General features: G+C 40.5%; 1 protein-coding gene across 2 annotated transcripts in view; it reads left to right on the top strand.

Moving 5' to 3' along the window:
- Ppp3cc (protein phosphatase 3 catalytic subunit gamma) overlaps positions 1 to 15,673 on the top strand; it is a 71,684-nt gene that overhangs the window by 16,816 nt on the left and 39,195 nt on the right. For both annotated transcript variants that reach the window (XM_013349304.2, XM_026783194.1), the window contains exons 2-3: positions 9,293 to 9,490; positions 10,003 to 10,127. In XM_013349304.2, coding sequence (XP_013204758.1) covers positions 9,293 to 9,490; positions 10,003 to 10,127 — 323 coding nt within the window. The remainder of the gene's footprint in view (positions 1 to 9,292; positions 9,491 to 10,002; positions 10,128 to 15,673) is intronic.

The raw sequence follows: 15,673 nt of genomic DNA, 5'->3' as shown, positions 1-15,673 counted from the left end.
GAGAACCATGGCGACTCCCTGACTCAGCTTCTTTCTCCCAGCATTCTGTTCTGTTTACTCTGCCTACCTAATTTTATGTCCTATTAAAGGGCCAAGGCAGTTTCTTTATTTAACCAATGAAACAACAGATAGAAAGATGACCCTCCTCCATCATAATATTCTGAGAAATTTCCATACAGATATCCACAGGGGCTCTACCATCTTGCACTCCACCAGTAATGCAGGAGTGTTCCCTTTACCCCACAATCTCTCCAACATAAGTTATCATCAGTGTTTATGACCTTGGCCATTCTTACAGCTGTAAGATGGAATCTCAGAGTTGTTTCAATTTGCATTTCTCTGAAGACTAAGGATGTTGAGCATTTTCTTTAGTGTCTTTCAGCCATTTTAGATTCCTCTGTTGAGAGTTCTCTGTTTAGGTCTGTATTCCATTTTTTATTGGATTATTTGTTCTTTTAATGACCAATTTTTTGAGTTCTTTGTACATTTTGGAGATCAGACCTCTGTCTAATGTGGGGTTGGTGAAGATTTTTTCCCCAACTGTCATTTTGTCTTGTTGACCATGTCCTTTATCATGAAGAAATGTTTTATTTATAGAAAGCTTTTTCAGCATCTAATGAGCTGATCATGTCATTTTTATTTTTGAGTTTGTTTATATGGTGGTTTACATTGACAGATTTGCATATGTTGAACCATCCCTGAATCTCTGGAATGAAGCTTACTTGATCATGATGGATGATGGTTCTGATGTGTTCTTGGATTTGATTTGCCAGTATTTTATTTAGTATGTTTTTCCGGATTTTTGAGACAGGGTTTCTCTGTAGCTTTTGGTTCCTGTCCTGGAACTAGCTTTTGTAGACCAGGCTGGCCTCTAACTCACAGAGATCTGCCTGCCTCTGCCTCCCAAGTGCTGGGATTAAAGGCATGCGCCACCACCGCCCAGCCCAGTCTATAATTTTTAAATTTTTATAATTTTAATTTGATTTGCATTGTTTACCTTTACAAATATCTGGATAAGTAACTATCTTGTAGACCAGGCTGGCCTCGAACTCACAGAGATCCACCTGCCTCTGCCTCCTGAGTGCTGGGATTAAAGGTGTGCGCCACCACCGCCCAGCCCAGTCCATAATTTTTAAATTTTTATAATTTTAATTTGATTTGCATTGTTTACCTTTACAAATATCTGGATAAGTAACTATTCTGTATTTGGTGATAGCCATGGGTAAAGGTCTTGATAGTGCCGACAATAAAGGAAGGTGTGGGTGTCTATGCCAATCTAGAGTCGTGAACCACAGGGAAGAGAGCAAAAGAGACGAGATTGACAGTTTGCTTGCCCTGTTGTTTTTCTCTCAAAATCTTAAAAAGGGGGGGGGGAGCAGATTTACTTTACATGTTTCAACAATCAGAAAGATCCAGAAGAAACTGAGTCTCTGTCAAAGGGAGGCACCCACCAGATGAAAGGAGCAGGCACCCATCGCGTGCTGCTGCTAGAACAGTAGCAGCTGTTGGGTTTGAGGTAGAACTAGTGTGCGTGTAAGCTAGGGAGTTGGTAGACATTGCAAGCTCCAGTGTTAGGTTGAATCTGGTTCCTGCAATTCCCTTTGAGTTCATTTGTTTTCTCCTGGGACATGAAGGATCCACCCGGGGTCTTGTAATCTGTGATGCACATTTGGTTTGGTGTGCTTACTTTATCTGTTTTATGAGTCATTGCGTAGTACAAGTTGTGGTTTCTCTTTTAATTTAAAAAGGCAGCCAGTGTTAGTTTCTTGTGTATGTGTGGGGTTGGGGGAGCATCTCATGGTTGAGCATACTTAATGCTCAGCTGCAGGAATGTGCATCAGTCTGGCTCCACCTCTTGTAACAGAACACTGTTTGTAAGCTGGGCATGCTGGTAATCCCTGACTGCAGGCAGACAGGAGAGTCAAAGCAAGGTTGAAGCTAGCCTGGTCTGTGTATTGAGTATCAGACCTCCAAACTTATATTGTCATGAGACCGCTACTCAAAAAACAAACAAATACCAACCAACCAAACAAAATCAAACCCAAAAGTAAATATTCACAGTTATTTAAAGGCTATAAAAAGAAAATTTTAACCTCAAGGATTAGCCTTTGGGAGTAGGGCTAGGCAGTACTGGGGACTGAACTGGGGTCCTCATCTTCCTCTGAACCACAGCCACTGGCCTCAGGCTTTCACAGAGTTGGACCACATATCTGGAATCTGCTTTTCTTCCCCTTGAACCCGGGTGGGCTTGAGAATGCTGGGACAGTTTGAGTTGGGAATGATGTGATGTGGCACATGAGGCTGTGGTGTGAAGCACACAGCTTCCTTCTGTTCCTTCTGGGTTGCTCTTTCTGGATGCTTGTCCTTGGAACTCTGTCACATGAAAGGCCATGCAGGTATTCTCATCAAAAACCCAGACTGAGCCTCAGCTGACAGGCATACTGGATGAGTGAGTGAGCAGCATTCAGAAGATTCTAGCCTTGGGATGACCAGTGTCAACTGAGACAGACAGGCAGTCAGTCCTGCTGTGTCTTCTGAATTCACAGTCCATAGTCTATGAGAGAATACGGGGCTATTGTTTTAAGTCACTGTATTTGGGAACATTTTGTTAGGTTACATTAAATAATTGGTATTTGGCTTTTAAATACCCATCAAAGGGTAACAAATCAAAGATTTTGGGACAGAAATATACAAGGAGGTTAGCAGGGTGTGGTGGGCCAGGCCTAGAATCTCAAACTCTTAGGAGATTCAAACAGGATGGTCTAGAATTCAAGGCTGGCCTGGGCTACAGAGAGAGATGCTTTTCAAAAGGAGTAACGAAGCAAGGATGTTCATAGCAATGTAAATTTGTAACAATAAGTAAAAAAATTTTAAAATAGTCTATCCAACAGTAAGAAAATGTTTGGATAAATTATGATACACACTTTTCATGAAGAAAAATTTCTGTTTTCAAAAGAAAACTTTAATTTCTTTGTAGTCAGTTTTGTCAAAACCATTTTCAAAATGGGTCAAAGTGGATACACACGTAAATAAAGATGATTAAGAACAAAACAAAACTGGAGGTCTAGAGAAAGTAGCTCATCAGCAGAGGAAGGTCTAGCAGGGACAAGGCCTTGAACTGATCCCCAGCACGGCCAGAATCCAAAATAAACAAGTAAGAAAGAGGAGGGCTCAAGGTGACCTGACACATACATACTAGCTGGGAAGTATTAACTAACAAGTTTATCAATACAGCCATGCTTCAGCTCAGAGCTATCGGCTTTAGAGTGTGTGTTTGTTTAGTGGAAACTTTTTTTTTTTTTTTTTTTTTGGTTTTTCGAGACAGGGTTTCTCTGTGGCTTTGGAGCCTGTCCTGGAACTCGCTCTGTAGACCAGGCTGGTCTCGAACTCACAGAGATTCGCCTGCCTCTGCCTCCCGAGTGCTGGGATTAAAGGCGTGCGCCACCATCGCCCGGCGTTTAGTGGAAACTTACGAAGAAAATTGCCCTAATTATCTTATTTCAAAACAATGGTTTCATATTTCTTAAAGTCTTCCTCTTTAGACCAGTTTGATCTTGAACAACTAAAGATCAGTGCAGATTGTCCAGAGCACACAGTATCAGAAGTGCCAGCCCTCTCCACTGTGTTCAGTCTAAGTGCTCTCTGGATCTATTTTCTCCATCCTGACTCTGGTTCTTGCTAACTTTTTAAATGTTGAAACTCAAATCCAGGGCCTCACACATCTTCCACCAAGCCCCATGGACCAGTGTTGAGCTTCTTGAATCTGAACTACTTTGTATAAGCACCAACGGTTCATTGTAGGTGCACAGTTGATAATGAAAGCCAGAAAGTGCTGGCATCTCTGACTTCATTTGGTATGTCTCTTTTTGTTTTCTTAAACTTCAAGTCAGATTCCTGCTTAGCTCCGCACACTTAAAAACTGTTAATATAAAATTCATTATTAGTATTAAATTTACCCAACCTCTCTGTAAAATACAAGAATGAAGACACAGGCGTCTAAGATACTTTTTTTTTAATTTTAGAATTTTGTAGACGGATCACACTGATGACACTACCCCAGTAAGTGCTAAATGGGAGCAGTTGCCCCGTGAAGGGAACTGAAGCTTCTCTCTTATGTAAGAATGATCTCCTGATGAGAACTTTATTGCCCTCCTCAAGCAGTAAAGACCTCCTTGTAGCCAGCAGAACCTTGCAGGATAGACCAAGATAATGACCAACCAGACCACCCTGATCAAGTTTGCCTGTGTTGTCAGCTGTGCAAACAGCGCCTGACTCATTTCTATAAGACCGCTTCCTACTGTGGCCATGGAACACAGCTCTGGTCTGCCTTTCATCACTGATCTGACTTCAGTTGACATTTGGGGACAGGTGGCCAGACCTACTCTGTTGTAAACCTTCAAGTCAGGGCCTTTGTCCTAAACTTCTACAAAACTTTTGTATTTTATTTTTATTAAATATAGCCCCTTTACATTATTGTTGTTGTTATTATTTTATTTCCTATATTAGCCCACTGTTAACATAAAATCCATCTCTCATGTCAAAGGAAATAAGAGATAGTTGATTCTGAGTCAAATATGGTGGTCATGGTCCAGATTGCTTCTGTGTGACTTTTCTCATTGCTGTGACCGGGGGTACCTGCCAAGTAGCCACTTAAGAAGGAAGGGTTCATTTCAGCTGCCAGTAGAGGATGTAGTGTGCCACTGCAGGAAGACGTGGCCGCAGGAGCTGGGGCAGAAGCGTGGCTGGCAGCTGCTCCTATTTTGTTCAGTTCGGAAGCAGAGGGAAAGCCGCTAGTGATAGAAGCTTTCTGCCCTCTGCTGTAAGCCTCGAGGTCTCCTCACTCTTGAAGTTTGCTTCACTGCAAAACCATCACTGTGTGGATGGCGCTGCTGTGTTCTTCTGGCAGCTCCAGCTGCAGTTTGGTCCCCTCCTGCAGCTGTCATAGATTCTGTGCCCTTTCATGGCTGAACTGGGAAACACTTCTCTGGTTGTTTTTGAGGGGAGAACCCCTTCAGCTGCATTCTTAGTTCAGCCTCTTCTTTCAAAAGATTTTCTATTTTTCTAAGTTGGGCTATTGAGTATCTTTCCTGTTGTCCCAGTGCAAACTGCAAGGTTTCTCTTTAATGATGCTAATCTCTTACAGTAATTACAGCTACTTTGTGTGCACCACCTTATCTGCAACTTTGAACATACTCCTTTGTAGCTAGAAGCTTTTCGTCTCACTTGGTCCCGCAGCCGCTTTTAAAAATAACTACTCTGAGGCTTAATATTAATTACAAACTGTTTATTAGCTCAGGCTTATAGCTCTTACAACTAAATTAGCCAACTCATTTCTATTAATCTACATGTCGCTATGTAGCCCATGTCTTACCAGTGGTGCTCTGGCATGTTGTTCCTTGGGCGACTGGATAGTGTCTCTCTGTCTTCACCCTTCTCCCTGTATCTCTGGATTTCCCACCTGACTCTATTCTGCCTGGCTATTGGCCAAATCAGCTTCTTTATTAACCAGTGGTAATAAAACATATTCAGCATACAGAAGGGCATCCCACATCACTCCTTCCTCAGCAGACAGCTGAGGACATTTTTTTTTTCATGTTTCTTCTCTCACTGTAGATCTAAGAACAGTAAACAGTAGCCTGGATGTTAATCTGTCTTGGAATTTCCTCCACTAGAAAATTCTTAGCATATTGCCTTTATTAAAAAAAGGTCTATGTGCACATGCATGCCTGGTGCCCTTGGAAGTCAAATGAAGGCATCAGATCCTCAGGAACTGGAATTATAGATGGTTGTGAGCCACCATGTGGGTGCTGGGAATTGAACTCAGGTTCTCTGCAAGAGCAGCAAGTGTTCTTAACCATTGAGCCATCTCTCCAGCTCTAGTATATTACCTTTTAATTCATCCTTACTCAAAGTTCTCAGGACACAGGAAGAAAGCAACCAGATTTTTTTCCCCTCCAGAATGTATTGTGACCAGAAACTGTATCCTCCTCTATTCCAGTGCCAGTTCCTGCTTAAGTCCTTGTTTCTCTCTGAGAACTCAAGAGCTGAGGTATTAGTGACTACATTTCTATCAACACTCTGGTTTTCCACATTCCACATTAAAGCTCAGCATACAGCACTCTAGATCTCTGTAGCTCACAGCTCCAAACTCTTCTAAATTCCTCTTGCAAACCAGTTCTGAGGTCTAAAAACCCCACGGCCAAGTAATCATAGTAACAACTCCACTTCTCAGTACCAATTTTCATATAGTCTTGGCTCTATAGAAAACAGAACCAGTAAAATGTGTGTGTGTGTATACACACACAAAATATATGTTATAAAAGGAGATTAGGTTGATTTACGTAATAGGTTCCTATTGGTTCCTATTTACGTAATAGGTCCCTCTTGATGTTGGCCATGTGTATGGTGGAGAGTCTGAGAACTCAGTAGCTGCTCAGTCCATGAAGCTAGATGCCTTAGTAGTACCAATGGAAGAGACAGTGCTGGGAAGCTGAGGAAGCTGGAATCTGATGGCGGCAGTAGCCAGGTGGGCAAGGCAGCTGCAGACTACCTTTTCCTTGGGCTGCTTTATCCTAACTTTCCTGTTGGAGAGTGCCACTGACTTTGAGGATGGGCTGTACCCCCTCAGTCTCTTCTGGAAGCACAGATACACTGAGAGGTCTGTCTTCTAAGTGATTTTAAGTCTTGCCAAATTGACAGAATCAACCTTTGTACTCTGAATAATGTGTTCACGTGGAAGAGGTATGTGGACTTTTTGGAGTTGGAGAGGAAAGTTGCAAAATCAAGGCATCGGGTTAGCAGGTTACAAACAAGATTATAGCCAGGTGGTGGTGGCACACGCCTTTAATACCAGCACTCAGGAGACAGAGGCAGGCGGATCTCTGTGAGTTCGAGGCCAGCCTGGTCTACAAGAGCTAGTTCCAAGACAGGCTCCAAAGCTACAGAGAAACCCTGTGTTGAAAAACAACAACAACAACAAAAAAAAAAAAACAAACAAAAAAAGATTATAGATCTGAGATGTTATCTGAATGAAATTCTTAGTTTTGGGGTTGGTGAAAGCTAGCAGACTGTCAAATTAATGCAGCCCAAAGGTTTTACCTGAGAGTTGAAAGTTATGTTAGGACAGACATTGGGAATGGGTACTAAATGGCTGCAGGGCCCTATATTACCCAGTTTGGCTTTGAACTCCCTTTGTATATGAGGATGGCCTTGAACTTCTGATGTGGGATTTCTCTCTGTATGCTTGAATACCATTAATAAATAAAGAAACTGCCTTGGTCTGTTGATAGGACAGAACTTAGGTAGGCGGGGAAGAGGAAAATAAATGCTGTGAGGAAAAAGGGCAGAGCCAGGACAACACTATGGAGCTGCTGCCAGAGTCAGATGTGCCAAAACTTTGCTGGTAGGCCACGACCTCGTGGTGATATACAGATTATTAGAAATGGGTTAAATTAAGATGTAAGAGTTAGCCAATAAGAAGTTAGAGCTAATGAGCCAAGCAATAATTTAATTAATACAGTTTCTGTGTGGTTATTTCAGGGCTAAGCTAGCTGGGCGGCCGGGACAAACAAGTGGGCCCTACTGCAACAAACTTCTGTCCCAACTGCCTCTACATTCCAGGTGATGGGATTACAAGTGGGGGCCACAAAGCCTGTTTTATGTAATATTGGGGGTCTGAACCCAGGGCTTTGTCCGTTCAAGGGAAACACTCCACCAACTGAGCTACATCTTCAGTCATCTGCTTTATCAAAACCTATATTGTTGCATTCATTCATTTATTCACCCATTCATTTATTCAGTGTGTGTGTGTTGAAATAAATGTACAGACAGGATATGATTTGAACTGTGACTATTTTAAAATTAGAATTATCAATTCTGATATGTAGTATCTTGGAATTTTTTTCACATTCTAAAACTGTGAAGTTATAATTGCTTATTAGGTTTAGTTTATTTTTAAAAGTAGGTTTTTATATCCACTCCACCTTTGGTCTCTGAATATTTGTGCACAGGTGTGCACACATGGTGTCCACCCACACCTACACATTCATGTCTGTATACCATGTGTACACAATTCAACATATACATACTATACACATCACACAGATTAAATATAAACACACATAGATAACTAAATAAAGTTATCATTATAGTGAATGACTTAGAATATCCAGAATGGAAAAGCTCATGCTGAGCTGGAGGTAGCAGTTGAGCATCAATGTGGAAACTTGATGTAAATCTAACTGAAAGCCAAGAATCAGGAAGCATCTGAGGTCTGGTGACACAAGTTCAGAAGCTGACAAAGTACAACCGAGGGGGTGACCGAGGTGGTCGAATGTATATTCATTAGACATAAGGATTCTGAGGGAGATTTGGGGAAACGACTGTTAAAAGGGGGAAATTATGGGGAAAAGCTGGGTGGTGTTACTAAAAGAGAGGTGGAAACAAGAGAAACGATCATGGCTGTGCCCTCTGACCATCTGAAATTTGGGGACAGGACTGTTCTGGGCCATCGCACCGGAAGTTAAGAGCATGCTGGTGACTTTACTAGAATCTTCCATTGGTACCCCAGCAGTCAGGTGTAGGGTACAGAGATCCTCAGATTAGAAGGATGGAGAGAGAGAGCAGAGGGAGCCATGTGAAGGAGAGACTGCATTTGGTTTTTAGCATATGAATTTTGATAGACTTGTCTATGTTACTAAACTTTTTCCGGGATCCTGACTGTTTCATCTGTTTTTCCATCCGAACAATTCATAGGAATTTTGCTTTACTGCAACGTTCTCAGAGCCTTGGGCCGTTGGTGGCAGTGTGACTTGAAGCCACAGCATCAATAATGCACCAGGTCCTCTTTACTAACTTCCACTCTATCTGGGCAGGTGACATTTGCAGCTCTTGCATGGAGGCCTGGTGGAGAATAAAGGCATGTCTGGACCAGGGCAAACTGTGCTCAGAAAACAGACTAACATCCCAGGGAAATATTCCCTCTCTTCCGGCTAACATATGCAATTCAGCTTCACAGTCAAAACATTCAGACTTGGATGTTAAAATGCACATCTGTAGACTGTGCCCACGGAGTCCACACCCCCCTGCGGAACTCTTGTTGATTTTGATCATTTTCCCCAAAGATGATGTTTTCTGAAGAAAACCAGATGTATCAGATGTTGGAGTATTAAATGGAAGTAACTGGCAAAAAAATAAATAAATAAATAAATAAATAAATAAATAAAAATAGGTTTTTGATTGTTATCTGTGCCTTTAAATATTTAAAAAAATTTTTTTTTTTTTGTCTTTTTAGCTGTCCCCTTTCCTCCAACCCAACGGCTAACTTTGAAGGAAGTATTTGAGAATGGGAAACCTAAAATGGATGTTTTGAAAAACCATTTGGTCAAAGAGGGCCGGGTAGAAGAGGAGGTGGCCTTAAAGATAATCAACGATGGGGCTGCCATCCTGAGGCAAGAGAAGACTATGATAGAAGTGAATGCTCCAGTCACAGGTATGAAGTGCACCTATATGGGGCCCTTAGATTTGCACTCATTCTGAGAAATGATTACAAAAAGCCAACTAAAATATGTGTAATAAATATTCCTAGGAATTTTAAAAGTAGTCTAGACATTGGTTAGAATGACTTTTGTTCCTTAACAACCAACATTAGAGGCTCAAGCTCTGTGGTTAAGAGAACATACTATTCTTGCAGAGGACTAGATTTTCATTCCAAGTATCTGTTCTGTGGTTCACAACCATTGTAACTCCAGCTATAGGGAGACTCCCCCACCTCTGGCCTCTGTGGACACCTGTACTCATGTATATACCCCCACACACACACTTAAAAATAAATCTTTTTTAAAAAAAGTACACTCTTAACTGTGTAATATTTAGTACTACTAACTATACAGAAGTCTAGTCAAAAGCCAAAGTGATTAAATTAAAAGTTACATTTGGTCCCTGTTGCTCTAATGTCGTTTTCCTTCTAATTTATAATTTTTACCTGTTGTCTTTCTTATGAAGTGTGTGGTGATATTCATGGACAATTCTTTGACCTGATGAAGTTGTTTGAAGTTGGGGGATCACCTAGTACTACTCGCTACCTCTTTCTGGGTGACTATGTGGACAGAGGCTATTTCAGTATAGAGGTAAGATTACCTTGGCTCTTCTTCCCCTATTGTACCACCTTCTACTAAGATCTGCTTTCCATCCATCTGGAGAGCAGCTTAAGATGTGAACACTGGTAGAATTTATCCACTTTCTTACATTTGACATTTAACTAATAGAGAATTGCTTTATTTTTTTAAAAAAATCTGTTCTTTTTTTTTTAACTTGCTAATTTTGAAAGTAAGTATTTGCTAAGTTTTCCACTTTGAAGATGCTGTCTGGGCTATATAGAAGGCACATACATAACTCTTCAAACAGTGTCTGGATTAGCTAACCTTAATTATAAGACTGTAGTTGACTCTTAGGTTGTCTTCCTCTGAGAACTTGGCATTGGAGTAATTTCTGGAGTGATTTCCTTACTGGAGTGATTTCTGGTCCTGTTGCACATGGCAGACAGTATGTTCTTTGGAAGGCAAAACATGAGGTGGAGCAAATAAAAACTGAATTCCTTTATATATTTAAGAAGTAAATGATGGGAACATGAGTAGAATTAAAAACAATTATATGCTTTGCTTTTTTATGTAAACATAACATTATTTTAGGCCTTAATTCAAACACTTGAGTACCATGCAGTTATAGCACATTCATGTTTGATGTGTATCTGGGTTTTTTTTGGTTGTTATTGTTGTTGTTGTTGTTTTTGGTTTTGAGAGCTCTGTAGCTTTGGAGCCTGTCCTAGAACTAGCTCTTGTAGACCAGGCTGGTCTTGAACTCACAGAGATCCGCCTGCCTCTGCCTCCCAAGTGCTGGGATTAAAGGCGTGCACCACCACCGCCCGGCTTGATGTGTATCTGTGGCTTTACAAGTAAAGGATCCTTTTGAAGAAGTCTTCATAGTCAAGTTTGTAATACAGAAAGAATATGAGACCACAGATTCTATAGTGTTGTGGTGTCTTTAGGCTGTGTGCTCTTCACAGTGTGAGAATTTTGCTGCATTAGGTTGCTCCTGGTAGAGAAAGGTTCTTTTTCTCCTTCTTCTTCTCATAGCATTGGTCTTTTTTGTTGTTGTTGTTATCGTTGTTTTTAAATTCTGAGAGGTTTTATTAAGAAAACAAAACGAGGGTAAACGAGCACAAAAGAACTTCATTGATAAAAGGATGTTAATGTTACGGAATCTAGAATAAAGCTATTTCTAGGAAACTCTTTTAAAGTATTTGATTTATGACGTTTTACATTTTTGCAGTGATGTAACCTAGTTGCAGGAAGAACACAGTTACTCTAAATATACTGTAGATGGACTCAGAGACCACCTGCACCTCTGCTCACTGTGAGCAGCTGTACAGGTATTGGCTTAAAACAGAGAAGGGTAGATATCAGATACTGAAGGTTTGTGTTATGCCATTATTTCACAAAATATAGGTAACAATCAACAAGTAAAGTCTATTTCTCATAAAATTGCACATAGTATTCGATATCTCTAGATTACAATGTTGCCATTCTAGGAGAGAGAAACAGAAACAATCCAAAGAAACCTTTATACTAAATTCAACACATTTGGTTCCAAAATGTTCATTTTCTTACAAAAGCAACTTTATTATTTAGAAAATAAGATATCATATATATATTCCTTTGTAGCATTGCATCTAATTTTATTTAAATCATTAACCTTATACATTTAAAAAAATAGTAATTTAAGTAAGAACTTGTTTGATTTTTCTTGTAATTTGCAGAGCCAGAATTCTTTTTTGTTTGTTTTTGTTCTTGTTTTGTTTTGTTTTTTGAGACAGGGTTTCTCTGTGTAGACTTGATCATCATAGAACTTGCTCTCTAGACCAAGCTGGCCTCCAACTGACAGAGATCCACCTGCCTCTGAGACCAAAGTTATCCTCAGCTACATAAATGAGTTTGATGCCAGTCTGGGTTGCATGAGCTTCTCTGTAAAGAAAAAAAAATCCAAAAATTAAATGCAGAATCTCATTTGCTAATAGCATTTAGACTCAATATGTATTAGAATTCTGCCTCTGTCCTGGTGATGGTAATGCACACCTTTAATCCCAGCATAGCATTGTTCTTAAATATAATTTGTCTGTCTTACCCCAGTGATCGAAGAAGAGCCATGTCTAAAGTCCCAGGAAGAATGAACAACAGAGTATTTTTATTTTACTCTTCAGTTAAATGGCAGTGTAGGGAGCTAGGGATGCAGTTCGGTGGCACAGTGCTTGCCTAGCGTCTCACTGCTGTGCCTCGTCCTGCTGCTCAGTGGCACTCACACATGTCCTCTAACTAGGTCCTGGGATGAGTGGAGGTCGTGCTTCTAGACTTTGTCCTTGAAAGCCTTCCTATTGCCAGCACGGCATCTCAAAAGGGTGGGTGTTCAAAAGGCACACTGGGTTTTTCTGTATGGGTTTGTTAACATGAAATGATTTAAGAGACAGAAGGAAAGACTATAGAATGTTTTCAGTTATTCATTGTTTTACTTAATGAAATGTAATTTTGTTGTTGTTTTTGTTTTTATTTAAGCAGTGTTTTATGTGATTTAGACTGGACTCAAACTTGCTGTATAGCTGAGGATGACCTTGAACTTCTGATCCTTCTGTGTCATGCTTCCTTGATATTAACATAGTGCTGAAGATGGAGCCCTGGACTTTGTGCATGCTAGGGAAATGCTCCACCAACTGAGCTACATCCCTATTCCCTGGAACAATGTATTAGACATAAATATTGGGGCTGGGAAGATAGCTCAGTCGTTAAGAACACAGACTGCTTTTACAAAGGACCTGAGTTCAGTTCCTAGCACCCACATCTGCTGTGGATCACAACCATCTTTAACTCTTGCTCTAGGAAAGAGGAGATGTTTCTGGCATCTATGGGCACCTGGTCTCATGCACACAGAACAGATAGATGCATAATTTGAAAAAATAGAATTTTAAATGTGACAAAATATTTTCTAATTATTTATTGTTATCACTTATATAGTTTAAAAATAGGCTTTTAAAGCTTTAATTTATTTTTAAAATTTAGGTGCTGGGGATTAAACCCAGCATGAATTCTACCACTGAGCAACATCCCAGCCCTTGGGCTTTTGTTTTGTTTTAGAGGCAGGTGTCTTTATGTTACCCAAGTAGGATTTTTCTTTCTTTTGAGATATGTTTTCTTTTTGTAGCTTTGGCTGTCCTAGAGCTTGCTGTGTAAACCAGGTTGGTGTTGAATTTCTGCTTCAGCCTCCCAAATAGCTGGAACTACAGGCATATGCCCTCCGCTGGCTCTAATTCCTGGTTTTTAAATAGTTTCAATTCATTGATACAATTACTAAATTACATTTTAAAATTCACAATGAGCTTTGTGCCTATATGAAACACGATTAATAAAAACTTAGGGCCAGAAATTGGGGTTCAGCCTGAAGATGCGAAAAGCAAAGCAGCCAGCCAGGCTTTTACCTCGACCTCAGTCTCAAATGGCCATTCTGCCTCCAGGGATCTAAGAATGAGACTGTGTGTTGAGAGCTGTTTCCTCCCATTTTATAATCCTCTCTAGGGCTGGGATTAAAGGCGTGCACCATCCAGTTTCTATGACAACTACTATGGCTACTGGAATTAAAGGTGTGTGTCACTGTGGCTGCTGGGATTAAAGGTTACCATAACCTGGTCTGTAAGGCTGGCCAGTGGGACTGTTTTACTCTGAGATCTTCAGGCAGTCTTTATTAGGATACAATTGAAATACCACTACACCTATATGCCATTTTCAGGAAACTTTGTGTTACATGCTCTTCCCCTCCTTTATCAATAAGTTCCTGAGTACCAACTTCATAGCAGGCTGTAGAGATAAAATCAAGACTAAGATTCAGGTGGAGGATGTCACTCAGCACTAGAACACTTGCCTAGCATCCCCATCTTCACACAGAAAGAATAAGATTCATATTCTCTGGAGGAGCTAGCAAAAGGTTCCCTTGTTGAGCGTGTCTTTCTGTAGAGCAGAAGTGTTCCTGTCATTAGAAGTAGTAATCTTCATATTAAGACCTTACCCAGAGGGCTAGTAAGGTGGCTTAGTGGGTAAAAGCATGTAATGTTTTTGTAGAGGACCCAAGTTTGACTCTCAACACACATCAGGCAGCTCACAACTGCCTATAACTCCAACTCCAGGGGATCCAAATGTGCTTATACTTATACACAGGCATACAAACATAATTAAAAATAATAGAAATAAATTTTAGGGAGCTAGCCTAGTCTCCTGATATATAATAGGCACCCAGTTGGGTGAATGAATGAATATTAACAAATTGTAGTTTGTGTTTGACATTATTTGATGGGTTTTTATATTGACTTTTTTTTAATAACTTGAAAGTTTTAGGTATAGTGGTGATTTAATTAAAAGGTGTTTTCCTTTTAAGATTCTATTTACTTGGATTTTACGTGTATAAATGTTGCCTGGCTGTAATTAAGTGCATGCCTGGTGCAAAGGATGTTAGAAGACAGCAGTCAGATCCTTGGAGCTGGAGTTCTAGGAGGATGTGAATCTCCATGTGTGGGTCCTGGAAACTAAACCCAGGTCCTCTCTAGAAGAGCAATAAATGCTCTTAACTGCTGGACCATCTCTCCAGCTACCACCCCTCCCAGTTTTTTGAGATAGCATCTTATATAGCCAAAGCCCCAAACTTGTTATGTGTGTGTCTCCACCTCCCAAGTGCTGGGAGTATAAGCATTAACCACTATGTGACTTTTATTTTTAGGGCATTATCTTTAAAATTTTTATTTTAGTGGCTAGAAAAATCACTTAGTGGTTCAGAGCTTGTACTGCCCTTGCAGAGGACCAGAGTTCTGTTCCCAGCACCCATGTCAGGTGGCTCACAAAGCCTGTAACCCAGCTCCAAAAATTCTGACCCCTTACATGCACATGTCATACCTCAATGCACATAAACTCGTGATTCAAAATGTTCTAATTTTTTATTTTATTTAAAAAAATTAATTTGTGTGCTTTTGTGCATGAGAGAGAGGGAGGGAGCTTATGCTACTTGTATACAAGTGCCTATGGGGTGGAAGAGGGTTTCAGATTCCCCTGGAGACAGAGTTACAGGCAGTTTTGAGCTTCAAGATGAACTTGGGTTCTCTGAAGAGCGGTGTCTCTCAAGCCACTGTCTTTTTATTTTTTATTTTTCTTTTGGACTTGGAGAGGAAATCCAGTCCCTCACACACCACAGCTATCTACTGTACTACTGAGCTATTCCCTTACCCTCAACTTTTTGTGGTTGTTGTTATAATCTTTTATATGTATTTTCTAATATTACAAGTCCTTTTTTAAGATTTTATTTATTTATGAGTATATGGGTATTTTACCTACACGTATGTGTACTACGTGTGTGTAAATGCCCACAGAAGCCAGAAGAGGGAGCCAGACCCCTGGGACTGGAGTTACAGATGGCTGTAAGCCACCATGGGGAGGCTGGGAACTGAATCTGGGTCATCTGTAAGAGAAGGGAGTGCTCTTAACTGCTGAGCCATCTCTGTGAGTTCGAGGCCAGCCTGGTCTACAAAGAGAGTTCCAGGACAGGCTCCAAAACCACAGAGAAACCCTGTCTCGAAAAACCAAAAAAA

Source organism: Microtus ochrogaster, chromosome 17, assembly GCF_000317375.1.
Source record: "Microtus ochrogaster isolate Prairie Vole_2 chromosome 17, MicOch1.0, whole genome shotgun sequence".
In the NCBI taxonomy this organism is placed as follows: domain Eukaryota; kingdom Metazoa; phylum Chordata; class Mammalia; order Rodentia; family Cricetidae; genus Microtus; species Microtus ochrogaster.
The sequence above is the reverse complement of the archived record's forward strand: the minus strand, read 5'-3'. Positions and strand labels throughout refer to the sequence as shown.